The sequence below is a fragment of the Drosophila santomea genome, chromosome 2R, assembly GCF_016746245.2.
Source record: "Drosophila santomea strain STO CAGO 1482 chromosome 2R, Prin_Dsan_1.1, whole genome shotgun sequence".
Classification (NCBI taxonomy): Eukaryota; Metazoa; Arthropoda; class Insecta; order Diptera; family Drosophilidae; genus Drosophila; species Drosophila santomea.
The window spans coordinates 4,331,206-4,349,173 of NC_053017.2; the positions used below are offsets into that span (position 1 = coordinate 4,331,206).

General features: G+C 37.8%; 1 protein-coding gene across 1 annotated transcript; it reads left to right on the top strand.

The window, feature by feature from the left end:
• The first annotated feature begins 8,803 nt into the window (after positions 1–8,803).
• LOC120445121 (juvenile hormone acid O-methyltransferase) lies at positions 8,804–9,951 on the top strand. The gene is made up of 2 exons (XM_039625268.2): positions 8,804–9,480; positions 9,546–9,951. Exons 1-2 carry the CDS (start codon positions 8,829–8,831, stop codon positions 9,785–9,787), a joined length of 894 nt encoding a protein of 297 aa, XP_039481202.1. The 5' UTR covers positions 8,804–8,828; the 3' UTR covers positions 9,788–9,951.
• The last annotated feature ends 8,017 nt before the right edge of the window (positions 9,952–17,968 follow it).

The window sequence follows — 17,968 nt, forward strand, 5'->3', positions numbered from 1 at the left end:
CGTACTCGCGATAGTTCGATAGGGTTTTCCTACTTTGCGGCTATCGATGAAGAGGAGCCGGCAAATGGGGATACTGCCAATAGTGCGAAATAGGTCAAATCCTCTATATTATTACTAAAGAAAATATGTAATTATTTATATTTGCATTTCAAATTACATGAAAATACATATATAGAAAGCGAAATGAGCTGATTATTTTATTGCCGCTATCGATATATTTTGGTATTTTAGATTGGTTCTAAAAATGCAGCTGAGCTGCCAGATAGGTAAAAAAATAGCTTATTGGCTACACCGTTTGTTTGGCGGGCCTTTTAAAGATGGTTTCTTGGCACTTTATTAAAAACCAATGCATAACACTTAAGTATTTGAAATTCCATCTTAATACCTTTGAGATTAAATCAAATCTCGATTACCTATTAAGCCCTTATGTATTACTTTCTTGGTTTTTCGTGTTAACTTTATATTATTTTTCCCCGTTATGTAAGAATTTACTATATATCTTTAGCAATCAATAGGCAGCGCTAACATAAAATAAAATATTTTATACATTTGTTTAAAAATACTCTTGCGCCTCCCCTGTCATTTTATCATATTTAATTGTTAATTTACTTTTTTAATTTCCCACTTTATTTGTTTCTTTTTCCTAAGTTATTTAATTTGCGATTTCTGGAAGCTTTGGCTTAATTTACTTGCACATTGTCCTGGTTCTCCAGCTCCCGCACCACCCACCATTCGAATGACCCCTGACCCTCCCCATTTTCGTGTACGTTCGTTGCGTGCGCATATGAGATAAAATATGTGGTCAATTTTACTTAATAGCGACTTAGTAGTAGTGTTGCCAAGATTTATGTGACGTTCATATTGGTACAGAAAGACACAGAGCCAGACAATTTTCTTTTCTGCCATTCAAGGGTTAATTGAAGGAGCTGTTCAGTCGGGGTGCTTTTCCCTTTATTTTGCGTGTTATTTTTATGATTATTGAATTTTAATGCATATCGAATGCACACATAAAGATTCAATGACACAAAGTCATAACTTCTCGGCTTCTCGGGCGGCTGAAGAAATGGGTGGGTGTGGCCGACAACCCTTTTTCCAAAAGCAATGTTTATGCCACATTTGGTGTTCACTTTTTGCTTTCAGCATAAAAAGGCGTAATATTTGTATTAACTTCGGTAAAAAAAGAGTCTGGCCCCAGATAAACTTACAACACTGAAAACAAATGATACAAAACTAATAAGCACATACAACATTTTTTCAATGAATATATTTTATTCATTTAAATATAAGTTTAAAACTGGACCTTAATGAATTTTTCTACGTTTTTAGTAGGGTAAAAATCGGCTCAGTGCTCGTACTTCTTCACACTGGCTTATCAAACAAACAATTTGAATGCCCAGCGGAGCGATCTTTTTATTGATACGCTTCGGTGAGGGTGCGGCACAAATATTAACCCCTTGTTGCCATTGCTCCTGGTTGATTTTTTTGTGCTTGTTGTTGTGTCTGCACTTCTGACTTGCCCTGTCAAAACACCTTTCCCGAAGGATGTGTGTCTGTCAGTGACTTCAGCCTTCCAGATGTGGGAGTTTATGAGTATGTTCACTTGCAAAAATGCGCTTTCTTTTGTATTGCTATTTTTATAAAAATGCATAATTTAAATTTTAAAAATATACAATAGCAAAAATATGTATAATTTTGGGTCTATTTTATAAAAAACGTATATAAACAGAAATAGCAACAAAATATAATAATTAGTATTAAGAAGCTAATTGATATATCTCCTTATGGTGTTGACATTGCTTGTTTTTAAACTCTATTTAAAATTAAAGAATATATTGTATTTCAACACTTTCAGTTAAAATATAATTGACTTCTACATACATAACATGCATACCGTTTGCGAATTTCCTGGCCCTGTTTTCGAGTGTAGTGCTGAACTGTGAGATGCCTTTTTATTTTATCATCGAATGCCATTTTGCAACGTGTCATATTTACACTGCGGATTTGTCCCATTATTCACTTGACAACACCACGAAGATCCGAGTGCCCTCCGACTTCCTTTTTTTGGGATTCTCAAGTGCCGTGTGCGGCTTATTTTAAAGTTGATTCGCTGCCACGCGTTTTCCATTTGCCATTTCCCCTGTCTCACTCCGAGTGCCTTTGTTGTTATTTTCGCAAATTTATCTTTATCTATTTTTCTATATCATTGAACTGTTTTTTATGGGATTTTCTTCTTCATTCGGCTTTTGGCTTTTGGTTTCGGAAGGGTAGCCTTCGATTTCTGGTTGATTTCCAGGCCTTGCTGACTTCTTATCGAGTGGAACGTACGTCTGTGCATATGTGTGGAGAGTGAAATGATGATATGTGGCTTATTATTGTCAATTTTTATGGGATTTTCATGTGTGAATGCATTCGGGGTGCTGCTGGAATATGCTGAAGTGAATCTGTTAGATAAGAGTTGCGTGAAATGCGGGTGCGGGGTGGCAAAATTGGATTATGCGATGAACGGGGGTTATGGAATTAGAAGTAAATATATTTGTGATATACCCTGCTGGCTGGAAAAAAAATCACGAAACTGATTTTTGTTCGTTTGTACGTTTCTAACTAAACTTTTACGATGAATATATAAGTTTAAAGGAGTCGAGTTTATGCTTTTGTTAATAAATAAACACTTGCAGGGCTATATGAACTTCGACTTGCGAAGCTAGCTGATCGTTGTTTGCTTAATTCCCTAAGTATTTCCAGAATCCCCGAAAATTCAAATCCGTGTCTCATAGTCTTAGCAATGCATCTCCAACAACTAAAATCCCAGGCAAACAAACCACTCTCACCAGCAAATAACTTTCTGCAGAACGTGATCCAACATAATCAAAGAATACGGAGCACTATCCCTCCTCCAAAACGCAATTCCTCCCGGGGGAAAAACTATCAAGCGTGTCGCTCGGAAAAAGGGGGAGAGTGTGAAACCTTATAATTTTCTTACGAAATAAACTGCAAATAAAGTGAATTTTATGCAAAATATGTTTAATAAACAAAATCAAGTTGGGCCGAGGGGATAACAAAACAGACAAAAAGCGGAGGAAAAGCAGCAAAAGGACATAGGACATCGACGACAGTGTCAAGATTTTTAATTGCCTTACGAAAATGTGTGTGTTTGAGTGTGGGCCTCGAGATGCCAAGCCGAGATAATAAGATTGTAAACTATGAAGCGATGGGCGAAGGGTTGAAGAGAAGAATTATCCCCAGCTTGGTCGAAGGCCATATGTGTGTGTAGGCCTTTCTTTGGCTCTTCCTTCCGTCCTTCCGACTGGTTAGTGTCCATAAGGATGCGGGTGTCCTTTCTGCTTGGTTTTGCCCTTTTAATGTCATTTCAGCTACTTTACAACGAGATATTTCAGTGGGGTCTGCCTGTGGCTCAGGGAATTTCACAAAATGCCAACTCATTACAATTTGGCCTGACTCTTGACTATGCGGCAACTTTCTTTTAAGCCCCTCCCCCCACACCACCAACTTTCTTTCACTACAATCTGGCCAAGTAATTAATGGTTTACATACACACAAGTGTATCGTCGGCTATATCGCAGGACTTCCTTGAAACCTCATCGAACTCAAGACGAGCGCTTTGACTTTTTTATGCTGACGCTAACTCGAAAATAATTTGATATTTTCAATTAAAGTTTTCAATGGCTTTTGAAAACGTTTTCTGGTTTTCCACTGGCTGGGGCATACAATAATTGCATTGTAATTGACTTTTGATAGTGCTCGCCCTTCTTGTCCTTGTCTTAATATTTCTTCAAGGAAGGGGGAGAAATTTAGTTGGGGGCTTGTAGCTGGAATGTTTTGCGGTTTAGGGGTGCTATGACTTTGACTTTCAGTCCCTGTGGGATAAGGTCATAGCCTGAGCCAAAGCTAATTCGAAACTTTTGCCTGCAAATCGGGCAGCTTAGTAAGAACTTATAATTTAAATAAAAAAAGTATAGCCAAGGGCTGGTATAATAGATATTTCCTCTATAGTATGGCACAGTTCCTCTCCAAAAAGTATCAATTACCGAATTCCTTTTAATTCCCCCAGTCCTATCATATTTTTCCTTTAATCATCGCTGCTTGCTCGCTTTTTGTGGGTTTGCCATTGAAGTATTTTGCCATTATTAATTAATTTTATTTCTGTCTTTCAGTATTGGGTTTGCCCCACCCACAATTTGCTCATTATAAAAAAGCGCAATGCGGGCGATTTTAATTTACACCCGAACAAGACAAAAAAAAAACGCCCCACAGTTTTCACGTTCGCTCTTGCACAAAGCTAAAAATAATTTGCTGCAAACAAAACAGCCCAAAAGGAAGACTTGATTATTTTATAAAAATATTTTGTTACGTTAAAGAAAATTTCACAATATTTCTCTGTTCACTTTTTACTGCTGCCCCACGTCCCTCTGATTCCTTTTCCGCTGGCTCTTTGTCGATATTAAACGAAAATAAAATACAAACAGCAGCAAAAAAATGCGACAAAAATTGCAAGTTTTTCCTTCCTTTTGTTGTTGTTTTGGTGGGTGGGCGAAATACCTGTACAGCTCAGGTGGGCGTGGCAGTGGGGTGGAAATTGTTATTGAATGCCATGCTGGGGCAGCTCGACATTTTTTTCCCATTGCATACTTTTAAGCGCAAAATCAGCTTAGGGGCTCATTATCCCAGCGTTCGTTCATTCATTTAATTTTTAATTAATTTTCCCAACGCCCACAAAAAATCGAAAAAGAAAAACAAATTAATATAAGAAGCAATATGCATATACATACATATATAAAATGTAAAAGGATTTCGCTGGCTGCGGCTGCCATCAACACTCGCTAGCTTTTGGCTATTTGTGGGCTTCTTTGGGCACCGAACATCGGGCAAAGGAAAAAATATGTGAGGGAAGAAAGTGGCACAAAGGGTTGAGTGGGCTGGATTTTTGGGTGGGGCCAGAAGGGACGAGGGAGGGGACTTTCTTTCGGCGCACTGCCGTCTTTACTATTTAATTATTTTCGCTGCTCTTTTGAGCCTGGCCTTGTGCCTGCAACTTGTAAAATACTGATATAATAAAAATTATATAAACACTCGAGAAGCGTTAGTCTGGTGAATTCTGAATACTCTACAATTAAAAATTACCTTTGAAGATTTAAAAGCTCAAATTTTGCTGATATTTATTTGTAATATTTATATGTACTTATTGCTTTACTCAATTAATTTATTCTATATGTTTTGACTCCTTTCTCTCAAAATTTCGATTACAATCACAATTACTGGTTAAAAATACAATTTGATGGAAATTAAATTATGTTAGAAAAATAAACACCTATTTTGGAAATATATTCATAAAAATTGTAAGCCCTTTATAACTTATTCTGTTAAATTTATATAGATATGGAATGTTTGGTAAAATTTGGATTGAGATAGCGTATTAAAAGATAACCGGAAGCCTAAAGCAAAATCGAAACAAGGAAGCGTTAATTGATTTTATTTTATTCTTTTGCACTCTCTAAGCTCGCCACACAATGCTGGGAAAATGGGAAGGATGTTTTCGGCGAAAAGGAAATGAAAAACAAAAGAAAAACACAGCGAAACAGTAGCAACCCTTTGCCGAAGTTCTTCCCTTTCTTGCGCCGCTCCTTTTATGCTTAATTAAATATTCATCAAACACACAATGGAAAACTTTTAAATACTCATCAAGTTTGCGGGCATCGTCGTCTTGGGAGACAGGAAAATCGCCCCTTGAATCTTCGTGGGGAAATCGAGAAGATGAAGCGAAGCCAAGGATGAGCTCATATGTTTGTCTGGGTCTGTCCGCTCTAATCAATAACAACAAGTCGCCGTTTACTTTGTATTTTAAATCCGCATTGCCCACTCTTCTATCCTGGCTTTTACACTACAAAAATTTGCATACATTTTAATGCTAAATCAGCTAACGAATTGACTGAAATATCATTATTCTTATTTAAATATTACCTTAATGGTATGTAATTGAATGCATAATACAAAATTTAATATCTTTGTTTATCATCACCCAATTTTGAAATAGGTTGTACAGTTCCCAAGTTAAAGTTAATGAAAGTAACGTTTTTATAAAGAGGGTATTAGTTATTGATTTTGGATTGTCTGCTAAAAAAATATCTGTGGCAAATGAACAAGGTAGGTAGAATCTTGTGATCAGTTCTGGTAAATGTTTTTCAATAGAACAACAGTCTATAATTAGACCAATTTGTCCAAAATATGATTTATTCAAAGAGCTGCATTAAATATATGCAGCTATTTTCTCTGTGTATGTGTGGTTGTCTCGAGCTCAAGAATAATTCCCCTGTGGGACATTAAAAACTCATTTCACCCTCAACCCTTTGCTCTCAACATATACGAATTTCTTGCTGTGTTTGTTATTTTGATATTTTAGCATATGCAGGACTTTTTGTTGTTTCTACTGCCAACCCCCTTACCACATGCACAAATAACCAGAACGGCTTGCTATATAGTCTACTGTTCAGTTAGATAACATTTAAATAGTTTTCAAGTGCGAATAATTTCTCGGGAAGAATGGGGCAGGTTCTGGAGTGGGATTCAAGGGTTGTTCATTGGTTTATGAGGAGCTCATGGTGTTCGTCATCTATTGGAAATCATATAAAACTATGAGATTCTGGCAACTTTTTCTTCTGGTTTTTTATTTCTTCTGTTGCCTATTTTTGAAGAACTGGTTGGGTTAGGGGAAGAGTTGCATATATGTTGACTTATCTGACTTAACCTTATTAAACTGTAAATAGTTACATTAACTTTGTGCTCTATATTTAGGTTGCATTATAGTCATTTAAGCTTATGTATTTAAAGAAAGGTAACACAGTAATTCACTGTGTTTTAAATAAAATTAGTGAAAGTTCATAGGTTATCTAAAACGCTTTTAAAGAATCAGTAAATAATAATATAATAATATTAAATATTTGCTTAAGAGAAGGTAGGATGATTCACAATTTTAAATTTAGCAAATACTGATTACAGAAGTTTCTGTACAAAAATGAAGTCACATTTTCTAAAAAATGTATAATGCTTTGGAAAGTAATCTCATGGTTATAAATCAAGAGGTTACAAGTAAATCTAAAATAGCTTTACACACAAAGGATAAATTCACATGCTAATAATAATTACTTCTTAAATTATAAGAATATTTATCTTATATTTTAAATTACATTAATAATTAAATAATAATTACTTCTTAAATTATACGAATATTTATCTTATATTTTAAATGCTTCGACTTATCAAATCGAAATACAAATCTGTATATCGCCGCTTATGCCTAAAGACTCGACTTCATCTCGTAGAATAATTGATTTATACCCGATAATTTTGTTAAAATACTCAAAGCCAAGAAACTCGAAACACTCAAACTCCCATGTGAATCGAAATGCTGAAGCCCTCCGTTTGGTTCGTTTCGGTTTGGTTCGTCCGATTTAATTGATTTCCGTGGCTCTGTGACAGCTCGAGCCAATCGACAGCTCTCGGTAATTTCGAGCCGAGTAACCCCTTTCAGCCTTTTGCCTATGTGGCCAAAAAGAGTCTGCGACAAATGCAATTAACCAGCCGTAACGCCCACACACATTAAGCCAGAAACAGAATCCGAGCGAGGGCTTTTGATGTCACTTTGGCAAATGAATTTATATGGATGTGATGTGCCGAGTGTTGGAGAATGCAGGATATGAACCTGAGTGGTGGAGTCGAATATATATGAATGTACTCATGTTGATATCGCAGGGACATCAAACGGTCGTTCTGCTCATATGTGAAATATTTGAAATATCACGAGCTTCTGGCTAGCTTTCTGGCCCTGCCAGCAATTACACAAATGTAATTTGCAGCTAAATGGAATGTTTTTAATGAATTTATATTTCCCGGAGCATCGAAGAGGGGGCTCAACCGTATCGTCAAAATAATAATTTACCCCTTCCTATTTCTAGTTCCAACATCAAATTATTGGTATATACTTATCCAGAAATAGATTAGATGGTCTGGCACGGTTTTGGAACCGATCTTAGGGTAGGTCATCGAACTAACTTCACTTATTTTGATTCTTTCGCGGGTTGAATGCACCTCCAACATTTTGTACTTCTGCACTTTCGGGTTCATCGAAAATTTGAATCGTTTTTGGGCATTCTCATTCATTGGCTGTGGCTTATCTCCATTGTTCAATTGGAGGCTGGTACACTGCTCATGAAAATTATGTTAATTTCGTGTGGAATTTACTTCCAGGGGTTTTGCTCAAGTTCGTTGGTAATTTGCATGTCAATGCCTGGTTACGTACTTCAAAAGTCATAATAATTCTATGAAGGAAGCATTAGCAAAGCTCCATTGACCTAGAACTTGAGCTTTCCTCGCCCGATTTCTGAAGATAAAAATGGGCACGAGGCTTGTTATGTACGAAATTATTCGATTTTAAAGTGGTTAACATATGATTTATTAAATACTCAATGCAAGTGCAACTACTCTGTTAATTTATATTCGCTGTTTGGATGATATAAGAATAAATTTCCTAATTATCGAATGTTAACATTATGAGTGCAGTCTCCGAACTTTGTGGACCAGTGTATTTTCTAGCTGTCGTAGACGCGCTCTCTTTTTGTAGTTTTTCCCCAAACGGAACCGATAAAATTACAGAGCTTTAAAAATAAATAATACGCGTACGTAATTAGCTCCAGCGTCATAAGCTGGAGAGTGGGATTTCTGGCGAGAGCAAAAAATTAGAATCTGTGAACTGGTGACATCACGAGCGATGAGTATATAAAGCTGAGATCGGCCCCAATCGTCGATCAGTTGTCGAGATGAATCAGGCCGCTCTGTATCAGCACGCCAACCAGGTGCAAAGACACGATGCCAAGCTGATTCTGGACGAGTTTGCTTCCACCTTGCAGTGGCGATCCGATGGAGAGGATGCCCTCCTGGACGTGGGCTCAGGATCCGGAAACGTGCTCATGGACTTCGTAAGGCCACTGCTGCCCATTCGTGGACAGCTGGTGGGCACAGACATCTCCAGCCAGATGGTGCACTATGCCAGTAAGCACTACCAGCGGGAGGAGCGGACCAGATTCCAGGTCCTGGACATTGGATGCGAGCGGCTACCCGAGGGTTTGAGTGGCAGATTCGACCATGTCACCTCGTTCTACTGCCTCCATTGGGTGCAAAACCTGAAGGGAGCCCTCGGAAACATCTTCAATCTTCTGAAGCCCGAGGGTGGTGACTGCCTGCTGGCCTTTTTGGCCTCCAATCCGGTTTACGAAGTCTATAAGATTCTTAAAACGAATGAAAAGTGGTCGCCTTATATGCAGGATGTGGAGCGGTTTATTTCCCCACTTCACCATAGTCTAAATCCTGGCGAGGAATTTAGTCAGCTGCTGAACGATGTGGGTTTCGTACAACACAATGTGGAAGTACGCAACGAGGTGTTTGTTTATGAAGGTGTCAGGACTCTGAAAGGTAACCTAAAACCACTAATCATATTAAAACTATTTATTTACTCATTTTCTGTGCTTACTTTGCAGACAATGTTAAGGCCATTTGTCCTTTTCTGGAGCGAATGCCTTCAGATTTGCATGAACAGTTCCTGGACGACTTCATAGAAATTGTTATATCCATGAATTTGCAGCAGGGCGACAAAAATGAGGATCAGAAGTTCCTATCTCCCTATAAACTGGTGGTGGCCTATGCTCGCAAGACTCCTGAGTTTGTGAATAATGTTCTCCTGGAGCCTCCGCATCAAAACTTGCTAAAGGGAATAAATTAATTTTGTTAATTACAGTAATTACTTTTGTTTAAAGAGTCTAATAATGCCAAATAATGTGCTTAACTTAATATTTAAAATCTACAAAGTTCCTATGATGGATATGGATGCATCTTAAATGAGATACAAATAATATAATTTCATTATTGACACAAACGTAGTTTAATGTGAGGATTAACATAAATATGGTATTTGTAAAAACTAGCTGCAACTCAACTTGTTCTATCTTACCTAGTCATACAAGATTATTGTTGACGACAGCAAATGAAGTGTGCAATCAAATATTCCATTTGATATATCATTTATAGAGAGGCTTAGGCATTATAATTGCTGCTTCTGACAGAACCAATTATTTCAACAGCAAGTATAAGTCTCTGTCGCACTCTCCCTCTCATTTAAGTTCCATATACTTGTATATAGTTGTTTGGGGCAAACTCTCACTCTCCATGGAACTTTTCATCTTTCCCAAAGCTTAACGTCAAAAACCGCGCGTTTCCCTCGCGATTTTGATGTATCAAAACTTTTCCTCGGACGAAAAACCGCCCGTCGCGTTTCAAAATACGGGGGTAAACTGAGTTGGGGATTCGTTGAAAGGGTTGAAAATGTTGCCATTCGAGTCTAAGAACAATTTTAATTGTTATTCCGGTTTTTTTTATGTCAGTTGTGGGTTACATACTACGTATGTTGGAGTTCGTTGTGGAATTTCGAAATGAGTTATTAACGCGATGTCGACAGAAACGCGCATTCATGTCATTTATCAGTGGGCTTGGGTTTTTGAGGCGTGAGTTTTTCTCGCTTCCGGGCAATTGGCAGTTCATGCTCAGGATCCCTCCCAAAAACGGACAAGTAGTAAATGTTTGTCTTAATCTTTGATTTTTGCTTTCTCTGGCATTTAAAATCAACTTACCCCACGCAAATCCCCGCTCATCCTGGGAACACCCCACTCCTCCTTTTGTTTCTGGCAAATGTAAACGACAGGAATTAATTTAGATAAATGATTTCTCAAGTGCGCTGGCCGGGCTTCAGACGATTTGCCGCCTGTCAGTCAAACGGATTCTACGTCTACGTCGCCCCCAATCCCGCCTCCTTTTCCGGGCTGGATTTCCGCGTTGGGGCGTGGCATGCGATTTGTATGTGTAGCCATGCCCGCGCCCAGCCTTATCCCCAGAACTTACCAACCCGTCTCAAAATTGTTTTCGCAAACAAATTTTCGTATTGAAATTTGATTTATTTGTTAATTTGTTTGTAATGAATTTTCCGTTTGCCTGGCTGCCTGCCCCGAAGGTCGGGGGAAAATCAGGATTTCAGGATTTTAGATTGGGAAATGGGGGTATTGGTTGCTCTTTAATTGCCTGTTCCTGGCATTTTGGTTTTTCTTCCTTGCATCATTTGTTTGGCTAATTTTCTTCGAACTTGAAAGATTCCGGGGGAAATTGTTGTGCTTCGGCTTGGAAAGAACAATTGGAAAAATTCCTCATACCAAATTAGTTTCGAAGGGTGGAAAGTATTTTGAATCGAAGAATTTTCTGTTTAATCAATTTCGTATGGCTATATTTACATGGTGTTTTTTGACCCATTTTAAGACTGATTTAAAAAAAACGCCTGTCCAGATTTTTAATTCTATATTGCTCATAAGGTTTTGTTGTGGCAGTTTTGTTCTTTGATGAATTTCCGATTCGGTTATTTGTTCCTCACTTTGCACTTGCTCGTTAAAAAGAGCTGTTTGCTTTCATTAATAACTTCGTATTCATATTTACCTTGACATTTTATGGGTCAGTTCACTTTTTTGCATCTGGATTTATTTGGATTTTGTTTCGGCACATATTTAATTTCCATTAGCTCGTTTTTTAATTATTCTTAAAATTCCGATTAAAATGAAATTGGCTAGGGAAAGTTTTCAAAGCAACAATGTTATTTCTGCATGGTGCAATAGGTAAAATAACAATAAAGATTTAGTTAATAATAATTTTTGTGACCTGACTTGCAAAGTCGTGGAGAAAGGCTTATATGAATTTATATAGTAACATATGTACATATGCATAACTAAGGTATTTTAGTTGTTAGTGCCCTTCAAGGAAACATAAACCAATCAGGAGAAGAACCTTTTCTCTTCTTACCTTAAAAGATATGTTTTTTTTAAACGCACGTGTATAACTCCTGAACTTCCACATCTCACCATTAGTTTTTGACCCAGCGTTCAAAGTCGCTGACCCACCCGATTTCGCCGGTCGATTTCGGGGGCGTAACCGCAAAAACAAACATCGAATACCGGATCTGAATGTCGGCGGATGTCGTGTATATACGAATGTATACATATGTATATGTTTGTATGTATATTTTTATGGGGGCGTGTGCATTTGGCTGTAGTTCACAGGAATGCGTGGGCATCGAACAAAATGTTGGGATTTCCAGGTGGGTTTTCCTCCCACTTTACCACCCACCGACCATTCTGTTTGAGTTTACTTAGCGGTTTTGTTGACTCTCGAGCGTTTTGATTGCGTTTTCCATATGCAAATGTGGAAAGGACAGCTCAAAAAAGCGAGGCTGGTCGGGATTTATCTATTTAATGACCACCAAAAGGCAATTACACTCACATACAATAACAAGGGTAACGAAGTAGGAGTCCCATTATATCAAATTTTAAGAGATATCATGTGTGGCTTTTTATTAAAAATTCAGCACTAACGAGTCGCTTTTGCTTTTATAACCGTGTGCTCTTCAGCTATCTCTTTCTAGCCGTCTCCCTTTCTCATCCTGCGGAGGTCTTTTGCGTTGCAAATAAGAATTTTAATAAATTATATTGTAATATGACAAAAACGTTTGCGCAGGCCAAAGGCAGAGACGTACGGCTTTCTAGGGTTAAGTGCACGCAGAACTATGTTAAGTTTGGTTAACACATTAGATAAGTTAGATACGGTACCGTTTTTTAAGTAAACCCATTTTTGTATTATCCTACTACATTTTTATCCTTTCAATATATTAAAACGAACATTGAAGTGATTCTCATACCTTTTCATTGGAAAAGGGGTTCGAATTCATGGGCCACGCCACTGGGTCCTTGTGTCAATTCACTGGGCAAAGGCTCATGAATTTTTCACAAAATGTTGCGTTCCGCATAAAAAATGTACGTAAAAAATTGTGGAAAAATTTCTCAAAAAATTTGTTAGCCAACTTGCTGCTAATTATGGGAGCCAGGGGAGCCAACCAGGGGAGAAACCCTTTGGGATGTCGAGTTAGCCCATGCTTAATCTTTTCTTTCCTTTTTTGTGGAGTGTTTCCGTACTTCATTACGTTTGGCTTTAGCTACGGCTACAGCTTCAGCTTCAGCTTCGGCTTTGGTTTATTTTAATTTCATTTTATGATTTAACTTTACACCTGCTTGAAAAACGACACACACACACAAGGACTTTGGACTGCACTTCAATTAAAATTCGAGTCCTGGCCAAGGCACTTAAGTGCTTTTTACTCAGCAAAAGGTGTGAGAATATTTCTTTTGCCCAAATTATTTCAACATTTTCCGCTCCACCGAAAAGGGTTGGGCCATGTCCCAAAAAAGGGACAACAGTAAGAGTAACATGAAGAGTCCTCCCGAAGAGTTCCTGGCATGCCGGGTCAAGGGTTTCCAAAAAGCAGTGCTTTTCGGCCTGGGTTTTTGGATCTGGTTTCTGGGGAGTTCTAGTAGTCAACGTCCAACACTTCGTGGGGCAAATCTTCGTGTAATCGGATAAGGTAATTGGGAAGCTTTGTCTAGACATTAAGTGTACATAGTAAATTTGGTTTCCCCACTTTTGACCGAAATATGACTGCAAATGCGGATGTCCATGGGTTCGGAAAAGGAATTTTGCACAGTGGGTTTTTAATTATTTTAAATGCACCAAGAATTTGCCCTAAGAAAAAATTATTCTACTTTAACTAGACCACTGAATGCTATTTATATTTCCTCTTTAATTTATTATTATTGTTCAATATTCAAATTTCCTTTTTAAGAGCACTCCATAACATTCCACTGTTTAAAGTACACTCCCATCAATCAAAAATCGGCTCACATTGGAAACCTTTTCGGTGTTCCGCCGCAAAACTTTTGTTGGGCAACACATGTTCCTTTTCGCAATTGTAGGTCCTCCTGCCTTTTGGCCAAGTAACGTACCAACTCCAATCACTTGAACGAACAACTGCGACGGCTTTTAATAAATCGATTTAAATTTCTGATCATATTTTCATCTCTAGAGAAATTTAATAGTTTTTCGCAATAACATTTTATGTGCGGACGCATACCCATGACGCTGGATCCCAACAGTTAAAAACACACTACACAGAACATAATACCAGAACAGGTATTATTTGTAAAAACTCAGGATTTATCTTTATTGGGGCTATATGTGGGCTATGTTTGCTTTTTGGTTTTTTGGTATTTTATTTTTATTTTAATTTAAAAAATTAAAATCAGGGATATACTAAATTTTTGTCTGTGCTGTAGAGAAACAAGAGAAACTGGGGAGAACTACCCAACTAAAATAATAAGAGCGGCAACAAACTTGGGGACCGGCACGTTGGGCCAAGTCCAAACAAAGAAACTGTAAAGTTTACGGGTCACACGATGTGCCAGGAGCTCTACGGGGATCCGCATTGCCTCTCTCTCCTTCCGCAGGACCTTTTGCAGGAATCCTCGTCGTCGTCGTCGTCTGTGCAGCTTCCTGAGCATGGCAATAAAATTACTTTAGCCCATAAGTATGCTACAATTTTACGTACGAGCTCCCAGCTTTTGGTCGCAAGTGCGGCAAATAGTTTTACCGCCACGCCCCCTGGACACTAACCGCCCCCCCTTTCCACGCCTTTTTCCCGAGACACACGTCATAATTAATGCAAAGCTGGCAAATGTATGCAACACCTGCGGTTTGTTTAAAACGACCGCAAGCAGCACTTCTCATGCAAAATCCTTCCACCCACGACGGTATTGCAATTTTGGTTATTAAAATTATTTGGCCAGTCGCTGACATTTTATGTTTATTTAATTGGAGCCCAAAGCCATTGGTATTCTGAGAGAGCACATTTCATATACCTATGCTAACTGAGTTTGCTGCTCTTAAAATTGAATACCTTAATTTGGCTTAAATGGGAAACGTTTTTACTTAGAGATTTCTTTGAAACTTGGTAGTAAATCTACGCTAAGCAATTTCATAAAAAAGAAGATCCTTGAAATTATACTTTAAAATTAAAGGAACTCCCTGGATTTGATTATTTCATATAAGTCGCAGACCTTTTCCAATTCCGTTCCAATAAAATTCCAATTTCATTTCAATCATTTCCAATGCTCTCCAGTACTTACTTTCGATGCCCGGGGGTCAATAAAATTGGTTTTTCAATTTTCAGTGGCATATTTCAACTGTTGCGGTCAAGTGAACAGGACCAGAACCCGAAAACCCTTATATATGGAGAAACTCCGACCCTCGGATTACAGCCGTTGACACAATGACGACATAAGTTATTTGCGGTTAGCAATTTTTTTGCTGCATCATTCTGCTTGGGGGTTAACTATAATTAACCAGTTTAGCTGACATTCCTGCCAGCACTTTCATTTGCAGTTGCCAATTGCCAATTGCCATTTGTTTTTTATTTATTTGAGAACCCTGCTCTTTTCTGCCATTATCCACTTACTGGGGCCCCTTTGTCTTTAGTTGACATGCAAATGAGTTGCTTGTTTTAAGGCATTGAGTTGTTGACCGCCACTTGTCAATTAAGTTGGCATTGATGTCGCAGAAGAATAAGGACTCTGATGATGATGAGTCTATGTAATTGAAGGTTTTCGACATATTTCGCGATGACATCATTTGCGTTCTTTGAGTTTTGTGGTTAGCTTGTTAGATAGCTAACGACGCTGAGTTAGGATCATTTTGTATTTGTATATATTATAATAAACAAATAATTTCTCTCTAATTTACTAATTTTGTAAGCTGTAAGAATCTCCTCATTTCTGGCATTTAAGGAAAATATATAATTTACCTTTAAAGTTTATTTTGCGGTATAAATTCGTATTTGAAAGTGTAAGGACTCAGCTCTTGTCGTCTGATATTAAAAGTATATTTTTGTTTATAAAAAGTAACACGTACACCGCGAGACCTTCTGGAAAACCACCCGCACCACCCACTTCTTTCGGAAGTGGGGCAGCAAATGAAACCCGACATCGATTTTGTTCTCGAGTTACACTCGCCTTTGTTTACACAAAAATTATGTTTAATGAGCAGCAACCCCGAAATTCACGGTTCCAGCCTCTTCTGGGGTTGGCACAACTGACAATTATAATTACTAGGTCTTAAGTTTTCCGTGAAAATTATTATTTTAATTATGGTTCGCCGGAAATGGTAGGGTGGGAATTCGGGAAAAAGGAAACGCACATCCATTGAAATAACCGAGAAGAATTCGATACATTTACGACACTGCGACAGATCATAAATTCAGCGATTTGAGTGATGTGTTTGAGCAACAATAAACTAAACGAAATACTCCGCTTTATGCGATTGCCATTCGCCAATCCAAAGGAAATGGTTGCGAAAAAAAAGCATCTAATCAAGTGTCATAATCAGTTTTTATGGGGGAGCCAGGGCAATCATAACTTTGGCACATACATATATGTACCCCGTACATTGGCTTGGTTTTATTTCGCACGTTGATAATTTTTATTTCCCACTGCTCCGCCAGATAACTTCCTTGTGTAAGTCCTGCGCAAATAAAATACATTTTTGCAGCGCTTTTATTTCCCATCATTTTCAGGGCCAAGAAGTCGAACCCCGTATGTCCCACACCAGTCGCCCCCTTTGTAATAATCATTTATTTAATGTGCCCAAGCATTTATTATTTCCGCTGACCTATCCCTGCTCCCTCGTCCTGTGCCACAAGTCCTGCGAATGGTCAAAGTTAGATTGGACACTTGCGCCATTCTGGCCTAATGTATCTAATTGAGTCAAACAAGTGGCCAGCAACATTATGGTAATGCTAATGTTGTCGCCCCAATCGCTGTGACTGTGACCTTCATGCTGGCTGGTTCTTAAGATGGGGCTTAATTTGTTAGAAATAGAAAGAAGGTTCGGTTGTGTTTTAATAACTGGTAGAAGTCTGTGGACAGTATTTCCTCACAAAATATAAGCTTTAAAGGTTAATCACCATTAAAGAGTTAATGCATTTGAAGTATGAATAGAAAAGCATATTTAATTAAAAAAATTAGTTACATAAATATCTCCATATGAAAATATAAGACAGTCTCTGATTCACCAACCAAGGTTAAGCTGAAAACTCACAAAGTAATCCCGCACCAAGACGGAAATTAAACAAGCTAAAGTGTGTTACCTTAAATTAAATTTTATTTGTAAGTCTCATAATATAAAAGCACAAAGAAACAAATGGTTCAGAGAAAGTGGCGGGATTCAAATCTAAGATATAAAGCCAAGGGCGAAATGTTAAACGAAAATATTTCCAATTCATTGATTGCCATACTTCACGGCATGAAAATCTTCTGTTTGCATATTTGTGTAGAAAAAACGAATATACACTGTACAGTATGCCCTCGGAGCTCAGTCTATGAAATAATGAACGCATGAATGATTGCATACTTTTCGGCTGCTTGCCATTTAACATTTTCATTGCCATTGCTTTTTGGCTCCTTTTTCTCGTTCGTATATGAAAAAATACCAAAATCGGTTAATGTTTATTGAAAAAGCATAAAATTCGTTCTACCAGAATGGAAAATATGCTTTTGATACAATTATTGTGCCTATCTGCAGGCGCCGGCCCTGAAAACGCACCCCAATCCTAGAAACTGAATCCTCCCCCTCTACGCATTCATTCGAACTTTTTGGAATACCCTTCCAGGGGGTAATACTCTTGGCTACATACAAAAGTTAATATGGAAAATATTGTAAGAAAAGTAATATAGCTCCTAGAATGGGTAGATTCGTTTTGATTAATAATCTAATTACATTGTTATATTGAAAATAACTTCAGAAAAATTAAAAAAGATCCTAGTATGGGACGATTTTTATTGTTTTTTTTGGGTATCGAAAAGTTAGGGAAGTTTAACATTCAATTTCACAGTTGATTTAAGTTTGGTGTTTTATTGGAACTACAAATTAATATTATTATGTTAATTCTCTTAAGGGTATACACACTTCGATTCACACATTATTCGCTTGC